The 20,851-nt window shown below is 40.0% G+C and overlaps 2 protein-coding genes across 5 annotated transcripts; both read right to left on the bottom strand.

Moving 5' to 3' along the window:
* Positions 1 to 959: 959 nt before the first annotated feature.
* Positions 960 to 7,162, bottom strand: cenpt (centromere protein T). The gene is made up of 15 exons (XM_077551771.1): positions 6,848 to 7,162; positions 6,548 to 6,653; positions 6,353 to 6,479; positions 6,217 to 6,286; positions 6,003 to 6,142; positions 5,797 to 5,854; positions 5,608 to 5,717; positions 4,734 to 4,791; positions 4,497 to 4,636; positions 3,692 to 4,324; positions 2,478 to 2,723; positions 1,677 to 1,764; positions 1,434 to 1,595; positions 1,265 to 1,369; positions 960 to 1,192 (listed from the first exon to the last, which is right to left on the bottom strand). The coding sequence occupies exons 1-15, from the start codon at positions 6,931 to 6,933 to the stop codon at positions 1,063 to 1,065; spliced, it is 2,259 nt and encodes a 752-aa protein (XP_077407897.1). The 5' UTR covers positions 6,934 to 7,162; the 3' UTR covers positions 960 to 1,062.
* Positions 7,163 to 7,648: 486 nt separating this feature from the next.
* Positions 7,649 to 20,393, bottom strand: LOC144038912 (cytochrome c oxidase subunit NDUFA4-like). 4 transcript variants are annotated; one of them, XM_077551775.1, is made up of 12 exons: positions 20,068 to 20,392; positions 19,775 to 19,999; positions 17,562 to 17,719; positions 15,993 to 16,106; positions 15,760 to 15,885; positions 14,723 to 14,851; positions 13,208 to 13,412; positions 12,982 to 13,135; positions 11,525 to 11,730; positions 8,420 to 8,508; positions 8,240 to 8,300; positions 7,649 to 7,922 (listed from the first exon to the last, which is right to left on the bottom strand). In XM_077551775.1, exons 2-11 carry the CDS (start codon positions 19,878 to 19,880, stop codon positions 8,277 to 8,279), a joined length of 1,311 nt encoding a protein of 436 aa, XP_077407901.1. In that variant the 5' UTR covers positions 19,881 to 19,999; positions 20,068 to 20,392; the 3' UTR covers positions 7,649 to 7,922; positions 8,240 to 8,276. The 4 variants fall into 4 exon arrangements, with proteins under 4 accessions (XP_077407901.1, XP_077407899.1, XP_077407900.1 ...); XM_077551773.1 differs by having other exon boundaries at positions 12,982 to 13,412; positions 20,068 to 20,393; XM_077551774.1 differs by having other exon boundaries at positions 12,982 to 13,412; positions 19,775 to 20,393.
* Positions 20,394 to 20,851: the final 458 nt, after the last annotated feature.

The following is a 20,851-nucleotide window of genomic DNA, read 5'->3' as shown; positions in this document are numbered from 1 at the left end:
GGTTTGTTACTTACCATTTGCTCCACCTTGTGTGCATTTAAGGCTGTGGTGTGCCCTCTTTGAAACAAAACAAAACAAAACGTATTTTTTAAAAAGATTGCTTGACCCAAGGACGCCTATTTTTCTGTAATTTATACCATAAACAGTCAATTTTGCAATTTTCTTTTTTTATACCATTTTCACTGGCCTATCGGTATTATTTTTAAATACACATTAACTCATTCACTGCCATTGACGACTAAATTCATGTGAACCGTTTCTATTAGTTTGATATTTTTTTCATTTTATTTTTTATGAAAACCTAGATTTTTTTATTGTACATTTATAACAGATATAAAATTATCATGTGATTAATTATGACTAAATGCCTCTTATTTTTTAATAATTTTTTAATTAGGCCCGTCAGGCGATTCAATTTTTTAATTGTAATTAACCACGACTTTACTAGATAACTAACGATTAATCAAAAATGTTATATCTGTTCTAAATTTACAATACATTTTTTTTCTAGGTTTTCATACTCTTGTTAGCAAAAGTGGAAAAAAATGTTAAACTAATAGAAATAGTTTAAATGAATTTTTGACGTCTATAGCCGTCAATGGCAGTGAATGAGTTAATGTTTTTGTTTTGAAGATGAAAAACTAAAACAATTATTTAAAAAAACAAAAAACAATACATTAACTCCAAGCATTTGTGTTTCATATACATATCATCTGTCAGGCAGAATCTTCACATCTCCAAATAATTCTTTTTCAGGATTTATTTTTTATTATATATGAGTGGGGAAGGGGGTGGGGCACTCACCAAATTTAAATTTAATTTAATTTAAAATTACTACAGCTCACAGTGGGTTTTATACAAACTGAAAAAGGAAAAAAATCGGGATCATGTTACAAAAACATTATGGCTGATCTGAAGTCAGCGATGGAACGCGAAGAATACACGATTTGTAGATTAAATGTTGCATCATCAAACTTTATTGGACAATGTCACTCACTTTCACATTGTGAATCCTTTACAAACAAGTGAAAACAAACAGCGTCACACCTCAATGTCTGCGAATTATCTCTTCATTTTGGGGACGACAACGTTCCTGCTGGTTGCTATGGGGATGAGGCGCTTGCGCTGTTCCAAGCGAAGGTATTTCTCAATCAGCACTTCCACTGGCACCTTGTCGTTCACATGACCCTGCCTACAAAAATCGGCGCGGGTTAGCAAAACGTTAGCGCTCCCTCCGAGTAAGAACGATAAAACGACGAGCCACCTCCTCAACAGCAGTACGGCGTCTTCCATCTCGATGGTTTTCCTCCCGGCGTGATTGGCGAACGTCTCCAGGTCCTCCGCCATCCGCTCAAGGAATTTCTCCACTCTGGTTTATTGAACGATGTCATGGCGTACTCGATTGAAGGTGGAAGTATTTGCGGGGCACTTACGTGTCGCTTAAGACGGGGTCAACATCGGCAGAGACGCGAGCTTTGGCAAAGTGCCTAAATGTGCTCATGAGGTAGCTCTTGGAAAGACCGCGCTGCGCCGCTCCACTTCGCCGCTTTCTCGCCCGCTTCGGTTTGGTTGGCGGCTCATCTTCAGCTGAAGTGCTGATGGTTGCATGAGGGATCATCCGTTAGACATTAAAATGAAAAAAACGTGATTAATGTGTGGGTCAAAGTGCGACTTGCCTGGCTTGAGGCTTTAAAACGGTGGCCGAGGTCGGGTCGGGGAGTTGAAAAGTCATTTTCTCTCGAATGAATTCTGGAGTTTTCATTCCTGCATATGTTGAAAAAAAAATCCATTTATAATAATGAATATAGTTTTTTTTTTTTTTTTAAACAGCTCACGCTGATTAACTCATTCACTGCCATTGACGGCTATAGACGTCAAAAAATTATTTGAACTATTTCTATTAGTTTAACATTTTTCCACTTTTGTTAACAAGAGTGAAAACCAAGAAAGAAAAATATTTTACATTTAAAACAGATATAAAATTAGTGATTAATCGTGAGTTAACTAGTGAAGTCATGCGATTAATTATTATAATAATTTTTAATCTTTCCATAAAAAAAGAAAAGATTATTAAAAAATATATTTTTTTAATCTTTTAAACCTTTTTTTTTTTCCTAATTTTTGTTAACAAGAGTATGAAAACCTAGAAAAAAATGTTTATTGTACATTTAAAACATATATAAAATTTGTGATTTATCTTGGAGTCAACTAGTGAAGTCATGTGATTAATTACAATTAAAAAAATGTAATCGCCTGATGCCCCTAATTTAAAAAGAAAAGATTATTAAAAATTAGGGGCGTCAGACGATATATATTTTTTTAATTTAATAGTTAACTCACGGATTGATCACAAATTGTTCTAAATGTACCAAAAAAATATCTAGGTTGTCACATTCTTGTTAACAAAATAGAAATACTTCAAATGAATTTTTGACGTCAATAGCCGTCAATGGCAGTGAATGAGTTAAAAGCGAGACCTTCGGATTGTTGGTCGTCTTCACTGTCAGCGTCCTCCTCTTCCTCCTCCTCCTCCTCCTCATATTCGGCGGGCTCCGCAACTTCAGTAGGCGGCGCCTCTTCGGGTTGTTCTTGGCCGTCGTTCGCCTCCACGAGATGAAAAGACTTCACGCCGGGGCTTGACAAGTCCCGGTCCGCCTCTTGACCGCTTTCAAGGCTGTGGAAATCGCTCGCTCGTTGCGTTCCGTTCTTGACCTCTGACCGGCCTGCACAACATGAAGTCCGACAGATTGCATGATAATAATAATTTTAAAATAAAGTAACCAGCCACCATATTAGGTACAGAAGCACCATCTATTTCGAACATCTGCCCATCACATTCAATATTTTTGTAACATTGCACTTAAGGGGAAGAGTCCATTAGTCTAAACACGACATTCTCAGGGGGCGGCCATTTTGTCTCTTGCTGTCGCCTGAAAATTACATCACAGTTGCTCAGGGTTCAGGTAACGACCAATCACGGCTCAGCTTCAGTAAACAGGTGAACCGCGATTGGTCGTTACCTGAGCCCAAGTAGAAGTAAGTGGCAAAATGGCCGCCCCCTGAAATGGATCAAAACGGATGGATTTTTGCATTTTAAAGATTCAATTAAAACACACTTCACATGAAAATTTAATTAGCAATTAAATCAGTGCTTCTCAATTTTAAAAAAATATATACGTAAAAAGGAAGAAAATATTTAGTTAGTTAACTTTATATTTTTATTTAGTTGGTTACCTTTAACCAAATTACTGTGAATACAACTGAACTGTACTTTGGCGGTGATACTTTGGCATACCACAAGAGGGAGCTTGTGTACCACCACAGCAAAAAACCCAAAATTTAAGATTTGTTTTCATTATCGTTCTGCAACTGACAACTCCTGAAGTCTAATTGCAGTCATTGTGCTCAACAAAAAGCCACACTTCATACAAAAAAAAATTAGCTTTGGCGCTAACCCATGTACTTACGATGAAGTCAGGGGAGGAGCTTCATTTAGTCATAGCGTTCGCCAAAAATGCTTTGCTGCCATCTTGTGGCATCCGTCTGCAATCTTTTGTCCCATCAGGGGGTTATTTCAAAATGCTTGTTTGTTTGTTTTTTTAAATACAACTTTCACATTGGATTTCAGTAGCTAATATTTTATTTTGAATTGGTAGACTTTTTTTTTTAATTATTATTTTTAGATTCCTACCATGTTTAATGGCATCATCCTCTGCAACAGGCACGACGAGAGCGCGCTCAGATCGATGCGCTCGCCGCTGGATGTTCTCCTCGTCATCATCATCATCATCATCATCATCATCATCATCATCATCATTTTCAGCACCCTCATCTTCCTCCTCCCGCTGCCCCTCATTCTCGTCTTCGGCCACAATATCTTCCTCAGACTGAGTCCCGGCAGCGGCATCATCTTCGGTCTGAGGTTCGACCACACCTTCAGTTTGAGAGTCAACGTCTGCCTCCTGGTCTTCGCGTGTTGCTGCCTCTTCCTCTTCCTCATTTGGACAATCACCTGCTACGCCCTCCACTTCCTCTTGCATGTCATCTTCTTCCTGAGACTCCGGTCCAGCTGCATCTCCGTCGCCCTCAGACTGAGAAATCCCCGACTGGTCCTGACGATCGCCGATGGTTTCCCTCTCCTGAATCGGCTCCAGATGTTGACGCCCGACGTCCACCTGAAGCGGAGACCCCGCCGGGGCCGCCAAGTATTCCTGCGTGGCGAGGTCGGGGACGGCGTCGGGCTGGGCGTCGAGGGTGGCGTTGCAGTGGATGAAGTCGGCGGTGACGTCGGTGGCGGTCTCGCCTTGCACAAAGGTGCTCGATCCTGGGAGGGAAAAGTGGAGAAAGCGGATTAAAAATTATATATTGGCAATGGGGATGGAGGGAAAACTAGCATGAAACATCTCGAGTTAGCAATAGCAGAACAGTTAAAAAAAAAAAAAAAAAATCATGCATGAATCATATTTTCTTAAAAAAAAAAAAAAAAGCTTAATCACCATGCTCTAAATGCTTCTTATTTACGGCTTCATCAAACTCGGTTTCATTCATTCTTTGACGGTGTGAAACTCTTCTCCGCAGGCTTTTTTTCTCTTTCTCGTCATCCACAAAAGGCGTTTTGAGACTCATTGAAGTGACGCTGAAAAACAAAGAGCGGGACAAGCCCGGATTCCCATTACACAATTTTAACAAATGACAAAGCATATAAGAGGGGAAACGAAATTGTGCCATCATACTTTGACAACGAAAGCGACAAATCATCTGGCGCGGATTCGTCTGCTTCATTTTCAGCATCTGTTTGCAAAAGAATCAGTTAATCAAATGATCAGATTACTTTTTTTTTTTTTTTTCCCAGAGGAACCTATCCACCACTATTCACCATTTTTTGTGCTTAGCCCAAAGCCATCTCTGATAGGGGTTGGAATCTTTTAATGTCTCACAATTCGATTCCGATTTTTGGCCCTGCGATTCGATTCAGAATCGATTTTTGGGGGGGGTTAAGAACGATTTTTGGTTCAAAATGATTTGATTGACAATCTATAGATGTGCAAGGAATTGTAATGATCCACTCCAGTCTGACTCGCTAATGCTAATTAGCGCGCTACTTTTATCACTTAAAAGAACGGCTCCGCGCTGATTTTTTTTTTAAGTTATTGGAATAACTTGATCGTGACTTTTTCCTTCTACTCTCTAATGTGGCTACAACTTAACAGTGTATTGGACCGCATGGAACCACACTGCCCCCTCAGTGGCCAAACCGGGTACAACATGAACAGCGCTCCAAATAAAAGGCACACACAGACAAAGGCAAGACAGTATAAAATAACTGAAATAAAATAGATTTTGGGACATTTAAAATCGATTCTGAAGCATACTAAATGAGAATCGCGATTCTTATGAGAAACGATTTTTTGGCCACATGTGTGACGTAAAAATATTTTTGTTCGCAATTACAACTCTGACCGTGTTCACCTGTGATTCATATAGCAGCAAAACTAGATGCCGACATTCGGTCACTCATGAAAACTAGCAGCAGAAGACGTTTTCCAAACGATCTCAGCTCAAATGATGTGCAGACGAAAAGAGGATGGATGGAAATAAAAGCTTCACCTAGATTAAATTTGGTGATTCTTTGACGGGGAGAAACTCTGCGCCGCAGGCTTTTTTTCTCATTCTGGTGATCATCCACAAAAGGCGTTTTGAGACTCAGGGATGTGATGCTGAAAAACAAAAAGGAGAGGCAAATGACATAACTGGAACAATGACAATGCTTATTAAAAAGAAATTGTGTCATCTTACTTTGACAGAGAAAGCGACGAATCATTTCGTGCTGATTTGTCCCTTTCATTGACAGCATCTATGTACACAAGAATCCAATAGTTAATCAACCAAATGATCGGTTTTATGATGATGGAATGAATTCACATGAAAAACTGCTCTTAAAATCAAAACCTAGAAATCGATCAGCTTCACTGCACGAATTCCATCGACAACTTTCACGTTACCATCATGGCCTTCTTTGAGTTGCTCTTCAAAGGCGGTTACGCTGAGGACGTGACGCGGTCTCTTCCTCTTCAGTCCTTTTGCCACGCTCGCTGCGGCGCCAAACGTTACATTGGAGAGATCCGACCTATCCAGCTCGAGGCTTAAAACATAAAGTTAGAAACACGGCCTAGAAAAAATTCATTTATATGAATACGAAACCACAATATTGTTCACCTTTGACGCCTGCTGGCAATGCTGGAATCTGCTGCAGCTTCTTCATGAGCCGCAGGCGACTTGACGGGTTCTAAAGAAGGCCGCAATGGATGCTGTTAAACAACTCAAGTGAGGATTTGTAGGATGTGACGTGCACCTGTCTGCAGGATCTTCTTGAGGAGGTGCCGCGGCGTGTCTTCATCGTCCATGAAGGATGCGGTTGCCTTTTTTCGCATAGAAGAAGCCGTACTTTTTCTAGCTGACGGAGGTTGCCTGGATATGCTCTGGAAAGAGAAGTCGTAGGTGAAAAGAGCTGACAAAGCCTGCTAGTACTGTGGGGTGCGTTTCTCACCTCACGCAGTTTTGACCTCAAACTGCGCCTTATGAGGTCCCGCGGGGTTTGCGCATGCGCAACTTTGTCTCGCAATCTGGTGCTGCTTCTCTGCCCTTTGGAGACACTAAAAAATAAATAAAACAGATGGTATTATTTTCTAACTCTGTTGACAAACAAAACATTGGTCGCAACAGTTATAAATTAAATTGTAATTTATTAACCAATTCTTTTTGGTGACATTTAGTTGAGTGGTGTGCCGTTTTTTGTTTTTTTTTTTGTAATCGAGAAAAGTTGAAGTAATGGAGTCTTTTTGCCTACCTGGAGTTTACGGGACTTTTGTTAGGCTCGGTACTGAGAACATTTCTTAAAAGAATCCGCGCAGACAAATCCTCAGTCGAATCCATCTCGCTTGCTTACCCGAGCTCTAGCTCGCAGTATACTAACGACAAAACGGCGTCCTGGGAGGAAGCAAGTGACGCTAACGTACCTGAAGTAATTCTTTCTGTCATACAGTAGACAAAATAGTCCGTTTAATACGATGTTTCTCACACTTTAAATTGTTTGAGGACGCCCATTTCTGTTTAACTGACAATGACGTTTGGGATCCCGCGTTATTTTTAAGTAAATCTCGCGAGATTTAAATTAAGTTCCGCTTCCTGTTCTTCGTCTGGTCTTCCTCATGTTAATAATTCATGGTTACTTAGACGGACATATGCATGTAAAACGTATATTAACATTTTTGGAAGTATTTGGTCATAAAATATGGGATCTAAGGTATATTTTGTTCTCGCACATTCGGTGTAACTCAATCACAATTATGCATTCTGTAAACGCAACAATGGCATCGTGTGGCCAGAATTTGAATTGCAGCTACAGGCTGCAAATGTACAGTAACGGATTACGGTTAAAATATTAAATCCGTATCCTTGTGTAGAATATCGTTATTTATTTTTGCACTAATTGAACAATTATAATATATACATACATCACGTTGATGGCGTTTCTTTTTTTTTTTACTTGTTCGAGATAAAGATCAAATCAAAATTTGTTGTTTGCAAAATGGACTAAATAACAACTGACTGTATTTTGCATATTCAATGTTCAACAAAACGACAAGGGTGATTTCAACACTTTTTAATAATTTACAACACAGTAAAGTTCAAAATAAACTCCCAATTACTCAAACAGGTGCTTGCCTGTCTTTATTTATACACTCATTGATAAACAAATGATTTCCCCCTTATTTCACATTTAACTGACTGGATAACAGCAGCACATATTTTCAGTCAGCATTGTGCAAATCCTCCATGGGGGGACGACAGTATCACAGATGGTCTTAGAAATCAGGCCTATCCTTCTTCAACTTGGAGTAGTCCATGTTTACTGCGAAAAGCTAGAAAGACACACATACACAAGTAAGTAGGTGATATGAACTTTGAGGCAAGATAAGAATGAAGATATGGCTTTATTCTGTGTTGTAAAAAGGCTGTTGCTTGTGTCGAGCTCCGTGAAAAAGAAGCAGGAAGAAAATGAGTTATGAATAATTATTATTTTACATTTAAATAACAATATTTGGATTGGGAACTTGGGAGCTGTGTTGTCAGTAAATTACAGAATAAAACCAAAATGATCATTTTACTCAAACAAAAATAAAGCAAAATCAGAAAAACAAATCATTTTACAACATTGTCTTCATTTGTAAACGTTCACCTTGTATTGCTGATTGTGCTCAATTTTGTTCCAAGGCTCAGGATTGTTCGTGCGATCCCAACTAACAAATAGAAAATGGATCTTTTTTTAATCACAACAACTTATAAATATGTATTTTTTTCTTAATCGAGCAATTATTTTGAACACAGATATGGAGGGGGAGTCATCCCAAGGGCTTACGAGACAGCAGGATTCTTCAGCGCCAGTCTGCCAAGGTACAGCCCGCTCATGGTTACCCCACCACCAATGAAGACAAACAGGGGGATGAGCTGAAGAGGAAAAGGGGAATTTAAATGCAACGCTAAATTTGGGACCCCGCGTTTTATTTGATCAATCATCAAGCAGACAAAATTACTTGGTAAAGGGACTTTTGATTTGTGTTTATATGTTCACCAACGTTGGTTTATGTACGGCAGTAATTCCCATCAAGTTAATGTGGCATATCAGTGTCATGAGAAATATTTTTCTATGTCAGTGTAGCAAAGTGACAGGTAGAACAATTAAATGTTCTTACCGCTAGATGGCAGAAAGTACCGAATTAAACCGTGTATGCACTTTTGTAGGCCACCTAAGGTTAGAAATTAGAAAATGTAATGATACACAAAGCTCACGGATGTTTCTCATTTTCATGGTAATGAGTCAGATTTCGCAAAAACGTCTGTCAATATGTTTTGTCCTTGCGTAAATATACAAGTGCAGGCCTTGAGTCATGTTTATCTTGGGAATGCACAGAACATAAAGGACGGTACAGGGACAATACATACGTGCAGCTGGCTGCAACATAAATGGCCGTGGAGCTATCACGAATGCCTCGGGAATAGCATTTTTATTTTCTCAATTTGGTACGGAAAAAAAGCGTCACGGTGTTGAGATGGAAGCAAATAAGACTGTGAAATACATTTCAGAATCTCCACTTGTCATGAGGCTATTTGAAAGCCATATGATCATACATGATACGATTAATCGCCTGCCATTATTCTTCAAATGCCTCTAATAATCTAAAACCCGATTGTAATTTTTTTTCTTCTTAAATACCATCACAAGTGAGCGTGGCTTTGAGCAAGGACGTCCTTTAGCCGCGCCACATTTCAATGTCACCGGGTCATTTTTTCTTTATATTATATCTAATAAAATTCATAACGTCGAGATACACACTCACAGCTGGATGGTTCTTGAGCTGCTTAACGACGGTCCTAATCATCGACATGGTGACACTGACCGGGTGCGTGGATTAAGAAACGGCTACGCTGTTTTGTACTGACAGCAGGTTTCAGTGCGGGGGAGCAAATTTACCGTTTCCCACAGGCCGGAAGGACCATGAAGTAGACGCCACGCCTCTTTGGAGCTCAGCCAATCAGCACGCGTCGAAGGCAACAGCTGGTGATGCATGCGTCCGCAGTTTAAATTTGTGTAGTGAGTAACCAGTTTTGGGGGCCATTATACAAATTAAAAAGATGAAGAGATAATTGTGACGCGGCTGTGTCATATTTTCAACCTGTGTTGGCATTAGTACAGAATTTATTCATGTTTTCATTTTTTTTTAAATCACAAATTAGGGCAGAAAAGGTTAAATCAATTAGTCGAAGGTTGAGACAAAAATCTAAATACTTTCACTTACGTTTTAATTCCAGATAACAGTCTCATTTCCTGTTCCTCCATAAATCAACGCATTTACTCGGCCTCCGGTGCTTTGCCGTCATCCCCATGTTGCTCACAGCCACGAGGGAAGACATTTGCATGTTTATCTGAGCACTGTTTGCTGACAGTGACGTATTATGTGCCACAGGCCTCAAGTCTGCCCATTTTAAGGCATTCAGGCACAGCGAGACCATCGCTCAGCATTCCCAAAACATAGGAGACGTTAACCCAAACATTTTTCTTTACAATATGTTGTATGCGCCCCCCTTGGTCTAAACACGACATTTAGATTAATATTTTGTTTGTGGAATATGAGTTGCAGCAAAATCTTTTTTTCCCCATCCATCTCAGGGGGCAGTCATTTTGTCACTTCCTGTTGGCCAAAAATGACGTCATAGTTTCAGGTAACGGCCAATCACGGCAGCCACAAAGTTCACCATAACAGAAACTCTCACACACACGTGAGAAAAGTAATTACATAAGCAGCAGCACTAGCACAGAAGCAGTGTTGAACGTTTCCACTTTTAATACAGCACAACATGGCTACATGTATCAATGGTGTCATTTATGTGGACAGAACACAGTACCTGAGATGACAGAACCCCCCCCACCCCCAGCATCCACACACTTACTCACCGCATTGAAAGTCAGCCATTTTTGGTGGGGGAGGGGTGTGAAAAAACATTTCAGCCAATAAACGATTCATCTGGATATGAAAACTAGAAACGGTCTGACTAATGTTCCATCCACATGCACATAAACAAAACCAAACTAACGTTATGGAAACCCTTTCCTGGAAGTGCAAATAAAAATTAACAACAAAAATCTACCTGATACAATATTTCACAACCTGTCTTGATTATACAGATAAAACTAAAAGTAACAGGCTTCTTTTTTTCTTTTTTTTTAAAGCTTATTTTGCAGATTATTTGAAAAAAAAAAAAAAAAAAAATGAAACTAGTTTACAAAAGTACAAAAGTGAATGTAAAAAAATAATTTGCAAAAGTAGCAGTTGAGATTGTGCAAATGTGTCTACCAGGAAATAAAACTACACCGACTAGAAAAGAGGGAAATGACGTTAGGTAGTCAACTACGTCTACAAACACACCGTTAAGACAAACTTTTTTCTTTCTTTCTTTTTTTTTTTTTTACCCAACAACATGTGAACATGTTTCCTTCCTTTCACTCCTGAATACACAAACTGTTGGAAGCAGGAATTTGCACTCTGAAGCCAGCAATCATCAAAGTGTGAATGAAAAGACTCCAACTGATTTGTCGTGCTTTGTACGCCGGCGGTGCGAGGTCAAACAAACGGGATGGTGAGAACCAGATAAATAACCAAAAGGAGTGTGTGTGTGTCAGTCAAGCAGCAACATGTCTTCAACAAGTTCAATTCACAAGAGCATCGCACCTCCCGCACTCGGGTTTGGCCAAAAGTAAATCTTTGGATCACACACACACCCCCCCCAAAAAAAAAAAAAAAAAAAAAAAGCTCCTCTTTGGATTGGTTACTTTCAATAAAGAATTATTTTTTCTTCCAATAAACATTTCACACCGAAACTGAAAAGGTAGCTTTCCTAAAACAAAGCAAGAGTAACAAAAATGTGAGCTTTGATTAAACGGTGTGGGTGCGCACGCCGCCTTCACCTGCGGCGGGAGGATCGAAGGGAGTGCGCGTGGTGGCCCCCTGGCTTGTGACGGTCAGGCTGCAGAAGAGCAGGTCCATGGAGGGCAGCAGCGGGTTCAGGAGGCTGACGGGGCAGAAAGCGGAGCCCCCATGGGGGGTAAAATTGACCTTGTTGGGGTCTGGGCAGGAGGAGACGACGGGCACTGGCTTTTGGTGGCTTGAAGTGCTGAAAGGAAAAGAGAAAAAAAATAATAAAAATAGGATAGGATGAGAAATTTCAAGTTGTTTTCAATGTAGCAAATTTTTACACTTTTATGACAGTTAAGAACACTGACATTAAAATATTGATGGAAAAGTTAAAGGTTTTATGATGCCTGGAACTAATTATACTTTCAGCCCGTATACTACTGAGGTGGTCAACATTCGCGACGCTAACGAATGTTGATTTCACTTCAGGGTTCATTCAAGGTTCCTAAACATTCATAATGGTTTCCTAAAACAGTCTTAATAGTCTTTCTTGTCGCAAGGAAATTTAACATGTGACCTTGAACGAACCCTGATGTGAAATCACCATTTTTATTGAATATCGACGACTTCTTAAAATAATCGCCCATGTCATTTTTTTTCAGATTTTTTAGGAAACAAAAAAAATTGAAACATTTGCATCACGAGGAGAGGATTTAGGCATAAAAAAAGAAAAGAAATTTGCACACAAACAAATGACATAGGGCAATTATTTTAAGAGGGTGACGATATGTTCACAATTTCCTTGCGACAAGAAAGACTCTTAAGACTGTTTAGGAAACACTGCAAATCGGAATGAACCCTGACGTGAAATCAATTTTTTTTAAATAGATACCTTCTTAAAATAAATCACCCAAGTTATTTTTTTCAGATTTTTTAGGAAACACACACACAAAAAAATTAAATAAAAAAAAAAATAAAAAAATCGAACCATTTGCATCACGAGGAGACGATTTAGGCATAAATTGCAAAAACAACTTAACATTTTAGTCAAGACAATCATTTTACCCTTGTATATTTTTTGTCAGCATATAATGTTGAACATATCAGATCTAAAACTATTTCACATACATTTTTTTCCCCTCATCTTTTTGATGAAAAACAACTCGACACACAATGACAGTATATCCACAAGTGGCTACTATGGCTCCATGCTACAAGCTAGTAAGTTAGCGGTCAGATTAATGTTACATTATAACTATAATGTACTTTTTATTTTTTAGTTCCAGGCATCATAAAACCTTTAACTGTTCTGGCAATATTTTAAAATCACATTTTTTTGACCAACTTCAAATTTTCAATGCGACAAGAAAGACTATTAAGACTGTCTAGAAAACCATTAAGACTGTTAGAGAACGTTTAGGAAATGCTTAACAATTTTTTATTATTTTTTAATCATATTTGCCGGGCCTATCACACACACAGACGGAGGTTACAAAACCAGAGCACGCACCTGGTCTCCTCCCAGACTCGGACTTTTTCGCATCCCTCCGGAGGTTCTCTCTGAAAGCAGCAGCTCTTGTTGCGTCCGGGCGAGGTGGAGATCAGCATCGCCAGCGAGGCGTCGACCTCGCTCAGGGATGACGCCGGAGACAGGAGATCCAATCCTGCGCTCAAGACGACGGGAAATAAACAAAGGGGGTCGCGGGAGGAGTCAAGGAGTTTGGGACTGAAGTGACCTTTATGCACGTCCGGAGGAGCGTCTTCAGATATGGGTGGGGAGGCGGAGGGTGGGGAGGCGGAGGCGGGGGAGGGGGAGGAGCACGGCGAGGGCGAAGCGGAAGATGGCGAGGGGGGTGTCACGGAAGCCGGGTCGCTTTGAGAGCCACTGCTGCAGCTCAGTGGCGGGGCGGGAGCACGGTGGCCGTCTGGAACCTCCAGAAGCTGCAGGAACAGGAAACACAAGGACATTAGATGCATTCAGACATTTTTGATCACACCGATTAGTTTTGTTAAGAACAAACACCATTTTTACTCTAAGCTACATTCCACTCACTACTTTCATTTGCGTCTATTTATTATTGCTTGCGCAATCTATTTTGTTTTGGATCGTCAGAGAGACTTCTGCCACAGTTTTACCAATCCAATGTAACCATTAACATTCAAATCCATTTGCACAATCAAATGTAGCCAAGCTAGTCATATTACAGAATGAGAAAAAAAAAAAAAAAAAGAAGTCATTTCAGCCTCCGTTTATGTTCATCTCGGCCTGGTGAGTCGACTGTGCCGTTTCATGAATCCAAACAGAAAGTTAATTTCTGGTGTCAGACTGAATTTGCCTTAAGGGAATCAGTACTAAATATTTTTTTAGAATTGATTAGTTTATTGATTAATAGGATAAAATTTCATTTTGCGTTGGAAGTGTATTATAAAATAATTTTTTTCAAATTGTTTATTTAGTAGTTAAGTGATTTAAAAAAAATCATTATGCTTTCAAGAATGACTACAAAATTAAAAAAATAATTCTAAAAGTTCTGTAAGCCTGAAGTGTGTGCATAGTTTTGTTTAGGTAATCAAAAATTAAAACCACTACAGAGGAAAATATTAATTATCATTATTATTATTATTAATAATAATAATAATAATAAACAATAGGGACCTCAAAGCAGTAGATACTCAGGTCGTAATTACTGTTGAGAGGCTGAGAGCAGAGGATTTGGATCATTTTAAATTAATAAACAGCTCTAAACGAAACATCAAAATACTTACTTTGATGATCAATTAATTTTGACAGATCTATAATTTATTCACATTTATTGGTTTTAAAGTGATATCGCAATATCAAAATTTGCACTTTCCTATTTTACATTTTTTGTTGATGTGATGTTCACGTTAATTAAAAAACAAAACAAAAAATAATAATAATAATAATAAATAAAAAAATCACCAATCACCGATTCAGGAGTTATCCACCAGTTACTCGGTTTAAAAATTTACTAGAAAATAATGCACCTTTGTTTATCTACGGCAGCGACTTACAATGACAGGCAGAACAATTACATGCTTTGGCCACTAGGTGGCAGAAGTCACAACCACCTGTTGCTATTCATACAACCGAAAAATAAGCAGCGCGTTCATCCAAAGGCGCCCGGGTTGCCATGAAATAAATTTGTGAATTAATTGAGACGTGATTCGTCATCATTCGGCGTATGAGCACAGCAGCGTGTGAAAAATGCGCATTTTTTTTGCATCACCTGATGCTGACGATGTCCCGGCTGACAGACGAACATGCCTTCCAGCTCCTGGTTGAGGCCCTCCACGCTGCAGCGCAGCCGAGGCACCAGCGTGGACAGGGGAGCCAGCGGGATGGGAATGGGCTGAGTCTGAAGACACAACACGAGTCAGATTTGGACGCCATCTTCTAAACAGACGCCATTTAAGGCTGTCCAGTCCTGTAATCGTCTCTGATGTGCCTTTCATGCAAAGGGGAGTGCTTGTAAAGCAAATTCCTGAGCACGACTGCAGCATGTGCAGAGATATCGCAGGAATTTCACGAAGCAGCAAAAAAAATAAAAAATAAATGTTCAAAAGCAGCACGAGCGCAACATCGGCTGAGCAGACAACCTGAAAATGAAAGGAAAAAAAAGATGCAACAGCTGTGCTGAAATGCAGAAGCAGTGTGATGTTGTGGCCTTCCTGTTGCTTCACTTTTTTTTTTTTTAGTTCTTTCATTTCCTGCGATGTGCCCAAGCGAGGCAAAGGTGGCCTGACTTTTTATGAATACATGGATTTTTCCCATGACATTTTGGTAAAAACGCTTTTTGTACTTTGCGCCGCTCGATTCTCAACGCATCAGTCGACGCGCTAACAAATAGCAAAGGGGCCAACATTTTGGCCGATTTTCCTCACATTACAGACCAAACCAGTAACTGAATCACAATTAATATGTTCTTTACAATAGCCTTTATATTTGACCGTTTATGAATGAAACATCTTCTAATTAGTCGATTAAAATCTTAGCTGTTCAGAACGGGTCCTCCTGCAAGGATCTGGCCAATAATTTTCAGACTAGATCCGGGTTTGTGAAGAATGGTGTGTGCAATTCCATTTCTCATCAACAGGTGGCAGTAGCGATAAGAAAATAGATGGAGGTGGCAGTTGCAGTTGATCGCTTCAACTTTGGAGATTTCGTTCGCGATAAATCTAAGCTCTGAAAGCACCGATTTCGTGGCTCCCTGACAAAAATGAGGTTGTTCAGTATGTGCATGTTGACGACGTGGCGAAGGAGCACCTGAGCGGTTCCCAGGTTACAGCTCCCGAGAGCCAAGCCACGCTGGCGGTCTCGCTCCTGCCCCCCTGAGACGGCAGGTTTGCTGCGCTGCTGCTGCTGCAGCGGTTGTTGTTTTAGTTTGGTGACCTGCAACGGAAAGAGGTTACCTTCAGTCAATCAGCCGGAAAACCTTCTACACATACGGCGGTATTGGCATTTCATTGGATAGAGATCAATAAGAATGAGTTGCTGACTTCCTGGAGATGTTCAATGCTGCCCCAGGATGCCGAGCGTTTGTGGTTGACGCCGCCGCCGTCGTCGGCGTTGTCGTCGCTCCTGCTCGGCGTTTTGTCCGACCAGTTGGGAGTCTGTGAACAAGGAAAAATGATGTTCAATGAGGTCACTTCATTAGGTACACAAGCCAATGTATTCATTGTATTTATTTTTATTTTTTTTTTAATTCGTCGGCCGGTTAATTGGTTATTGGAATTTTATTCTATCAAATATCGGAATCGGGTTGGCCCAAAAAAATACAAAATAAAATCCATGTTAGTTGCGAGTGCCCCAAATTCCAAATTTTGAGATACAAGCTGCTTTTTAACTCTTTGACTGCCAAAAACGTTAAATAACGTTTAGCAAAATCCTATGGAGGAGTGCCAAAGACGTTAAAATACGTTTTTTTTAAAACAGAGGTGAAACTAACCATTTTCTATTGTTGATTACTGAAAAACGGAATAAGGTAGAAACAAACTTTTTTTTCCTGATGAAAGATGAGAGTCCAATCTTTCATTTGGTAGTATGTGTGTTTCCATAGTCCAAACACATCATTTTATGTGGACCTTGAAAGATCAGTCAAAAACGCTTAAATCGGCTGGCACCCACGGCATCCCTTTTCTGAAAACGTCTGGCAGTCAAAGAGTTAAAAAACTTTGTACTTAAAATCACCCCTCCTCGAGTGAAGTGATTTTTTATTTTTTTTTTAAATAGTTGCTAACGCTAACGCAACACATAAAATGAAAACGCTCGAAGATAAATGAGGGGGGGAAAAAAAAAAGCTTTTTTAGTGACCTTGACACTGTTATGACAAACTATTAAACAAGAAAAACAAGATGAAGGAAGGACTTTTGACGGCAAAATATTCATCTATTTACAGATATACAACTAAGGAAAGTGCCGTGAGCGATGCCGAGTTGAATATCACTCACCTTTTTTTTTTTGTTAAACATAGTATTCGATCTTACCATACAAGCACTACAACTTAAATATCACCGTTTGGTCTATTTGTATTATAACATGCTGACATTAAATTTTAGTGAGCAATTAGTAATGCTATGACGTATTATATACTACACAACTTAATAGTTCCAAGGATACGTAGAAAATGCCCACGGTGACCTTCCTGTTGCCACTCGATCGATTACAAGTTCGTCGAGATGTCTCGAGACAAAAAGGCGAGTCGGTTTACCTCATTTTCAGTTTCATTCTTAACTGGTTAGCATCTCTTGTTTCTAGACAGTGCAGCGTGTTGATGAGTGTGGTGGTTTGGGCCTGGACCGAATTGAGTTATTTCTAAAAAAAAAAAAAAAAAAAGGGGTGCCGAGACGAGTCATATCGTAAGCCTACACGCACAAAAAGGAAGCTAGCGGGCGGAGAGGATGGGCGCAGCAGAGTCGTGTTCAAGGCTGTGGTTCTCGAAAAGTGCAAAATGATCACAAACACTCTTCTCCGGATGTAATTTACAAAAGAAAAATTTAGAGCAGATAAAAATGTCACCCCCCCCCAAAAAAAAAAAAAGTACAGTGGCGCCATCTCAATCATCTGACCTGAGTGGATTTGTCCTTCCGACACGAGTTGCCCTCTGGTTCTTTTGGCCAGTGGCCCTGCAGGTACGGGCCGATGATGGCGTCCAGGGACATCGTCCGCCTCATGCCGGGGCTCAGCTGCTGCTGCTGCTGCTGCTGCTGCGCTTTGGCCTTTCCAGCTGTCATCAGGATACAAACGGCGTCAATAAACATCATACTGGACGCCACTTGAATGAGGAGTCCAACATTAAAATGTTGACTCTAGTCAGGACTTGAAGCTGACATAAGACTGGCTTGACTGTAATAACCTTCGAGAATAGTTTGAATGAACCGCAAGACTTTTAGATGTGCGAATATGTACACTCGTTATTGTGCAAGAAAAATTGCTCGATTGTGATTAAAAAATGCTCACATTGGGGGGGGGGGGAGTATAATATTACGTTTTTTTTATAAATAACAGCAGTGACAAAGAAATAGGCTTGGCCATGTCATGTGCTCTAGGCGCAAAGCATCATGGTCCATGTAGTTCACGATGCAGCGTTTGGTTGAAGCAAGCGAAATGTAATTTTTTGGGGGGGGGCAGATGTTGAAAATTATTTGCTGGTATGACTCATTTATGGGAGTGATAACCGCCGCAATGGCCAAAACAGTCCTAATTAAAATTAATCGGCACTAATAAACTAACCACCAGAGGGTGCTAAAAAAAAAAAAAACACAAATGGAATACAACCTTGTCTTTTTTAAAGGTGTATTCAAGGATTTTTTGTCGCTGCGTCTTCCAGGTGGATCATGCTAATGAATGGTTCTCGATCCCATCAATCCATCTGCCGTAACGACGTCGTGCGTGCTCGTTCCGAGCTACGCATGCAGCTTCGGACTCGGCCATTTATGGTTGTAGCTCCAACCGATCTCACCGAATACTTTGGAAATGGCTGAGAGCGCGCAAGAGGACATCCGTCTATGAAGCATGTGCATTTAAAAAAAAAAAAAAAGTGACAGACGTTTGGCTTCTACTTTGAGATGATCCTTGAATACACTTTTTTTCTTTTTTTTTTTTTTTAAGATTTGCTGTTTTAAATATCGGGACATGACGACAATCATATTGTGACAAAGTTGAGTTTGGAGTTTCTTTTTTCCTCAAAACAAAAAAATAATAATTTTTCCAGTAAAAGACAAAACTGGGAAAAAGAAAACACAATTTTTGTATGGAAAAAATAACAAAAATTATTATTTTTTTTTTTTCAGTTTTCTTTTTACTGGAAAAAAAAATAATTTTGTCTGGAAAAAAAGAAAACTCCGTTAAAAAGTAGACAAGATGAACACCAAAGCGCTGACATTGTGGCAATTTTAATAATCACGATATTGCGATTGTCGTTACATCCCTCTATGACATGTTCAGTAGCTTAAAATAATTTATTTTTGTTTTTCTTAATATCATCTGAATAACATATATTAACAAATGGGTAAGATGCTTTATTATCTTAAACGGATTTCATTATTATTATTGCCCCAAGAATGAATAAAGCATAGACAAGAATATGGATTAGTTTTGCAGTTTCTATTTTACCACGACTGATAAACACAGCATATTAAGTATATTAGTAGTACCTAATAATATATTAATTTCAGTGTTTCCCACAATTTCAAATCTACTTGGGTGGGTGGACTCCGACAGGGTGGGGGGGTTGTTTCTCGGTCATCTTACTTGCGTCTCTTCGAGCCTCAAGATCCACGAGTGAGTGACGGCGAACTAACATTACATATTCTTTTCTTATTTTTTATGTATTTTCATTAAATTTTCTTGAAAACTTCTTGGGTGGCGGCCAGTTTACTCGGGCGGCCCGTCCAAGTGTTAACATGGTGTGGGGAAACACTGTTATCTATCGATGTTTGGGAATTTCTGTACTTGTCAATCATAATTTGAATGTTAATGCTACACAATACAAGACCCAGATCTGGAGACATTGATTCAGCTGCCTTTTGTTTGCATGATGTTTTTTTTTTCTTTATTTTTAGTTTATGTCAGTGAAATCAAGCACTTGACTCAGCACTCTTACGTTACCGGTCTTTTTCCTTTGACTTCTACTTCAGTATCAAGTGTGAGTACTTTTACCTATCTTGTGAGTACTTTTACCAATATTGTTTTAAACAAGTATCCGTACTTTTACTCGACTTTGCATATTAGCCTGCCTTACTGCCTCCAATGACGAGTGACAGGTGGGGGGGGCTCATACCTGACTTTCCATCCCTGCCTTTGGCTCGGTGCTTGCTGGCCAGCTGATAGGGGACGGTCGCCTTCAGGGGCTGCGGGCCCAGAGTAGCTCCACTCCGGCCTGACATGCCTGCAGCAGCCGTTGGTGGATGGACCGGCGACGGTGGTGGAGGAAGGTGATGGGAGTGTGATGGGGGGGGTGGTTGCACTCTGGGAAGCACTACCGCTGCTACCCCGCGACTGTTCGCTTAATAAAGCAGGCGAATTCAAGCCCGAGTCACCGAGTAGACATTTCCACGTGTAGGGAAGAGTTACCTCGGACGGCGAGTGGTTATTTGTAGCTCGTCATGAATTTTGGGCCACTTTTCTTGTCGTGGTCTGGCGAGTTAGCTGCCTAGCAAGCAAAGTTTCTTTGTGAGGATGTGGAGATGTTTTGAGCTCGTTGGCGAACAAGGAAGCAGACACCTTCTATAGAGGGGAAAAAAAAGAAAAAGACGTCAACACAGTGCCGGCTGCAGCGTTTTCTTGTTCAATTCAAAATAACTTTCTGTTTTTGTGAGGGCCGGAGCGGGTTCGAGCTGGCTCCCAGGGTCCAGTCCGCTCGCTCGGTCCGCAGACTCCAAACACCTCCGCCACGCTGGTGTGGGTTTAATTAGGGCAAAGGCGGGACTTAGCGGGGATTCTTACTTCTGATTGGTCAAGGGAACTTGAAGCTGCTTTCCTATTTGATGATTCGCCATAAATCTATCGAAGCACGCATGATGAATTTAGTTGTTAACGCCCCTTTTGTTTCATATCACTTGTTGATACATTGGAACGTAATATAAAATAAACGCAACATCATCGTTCAACACGTTAAAGGATCACTTTCAACACTTTTGATACGTGTCATTAATGACTGAGTGACCTAAAAGTGGTACAGGATGTTCGGAAAATCATTGTGCAGTTATGTTTTTATGAACAGACATCATTCGATATAGAATACAGAAACCTGAACTCTATATTGAAACATATTAGTAATTGGACATAGGAATACTTGCATAGAATTCATAACTATGATGTGATGAAAATGAGTGCTACACCCATGAACCAAATTGTC

The sequence above is a fragment of the Vanacampus margaritifer genome, chromosome 18, assembly GCF_051991255.1.
Source record: "Vanacampus margaritifer isolate UIUO_Vmar chromosome 18, RoL_Vmar_1.0, whole genome shotgun sequence".
Classification (NCBI taxonomy): Eukaryota; Metazoa; Chordata; class Actinopteri; order Syngnathiformes; family Syngnathidae; genus Vanacampus; species Vanacampus margaritifer.
This window is presented reverse-complemented; position numbering and strand designations above follow the sequence as displayed.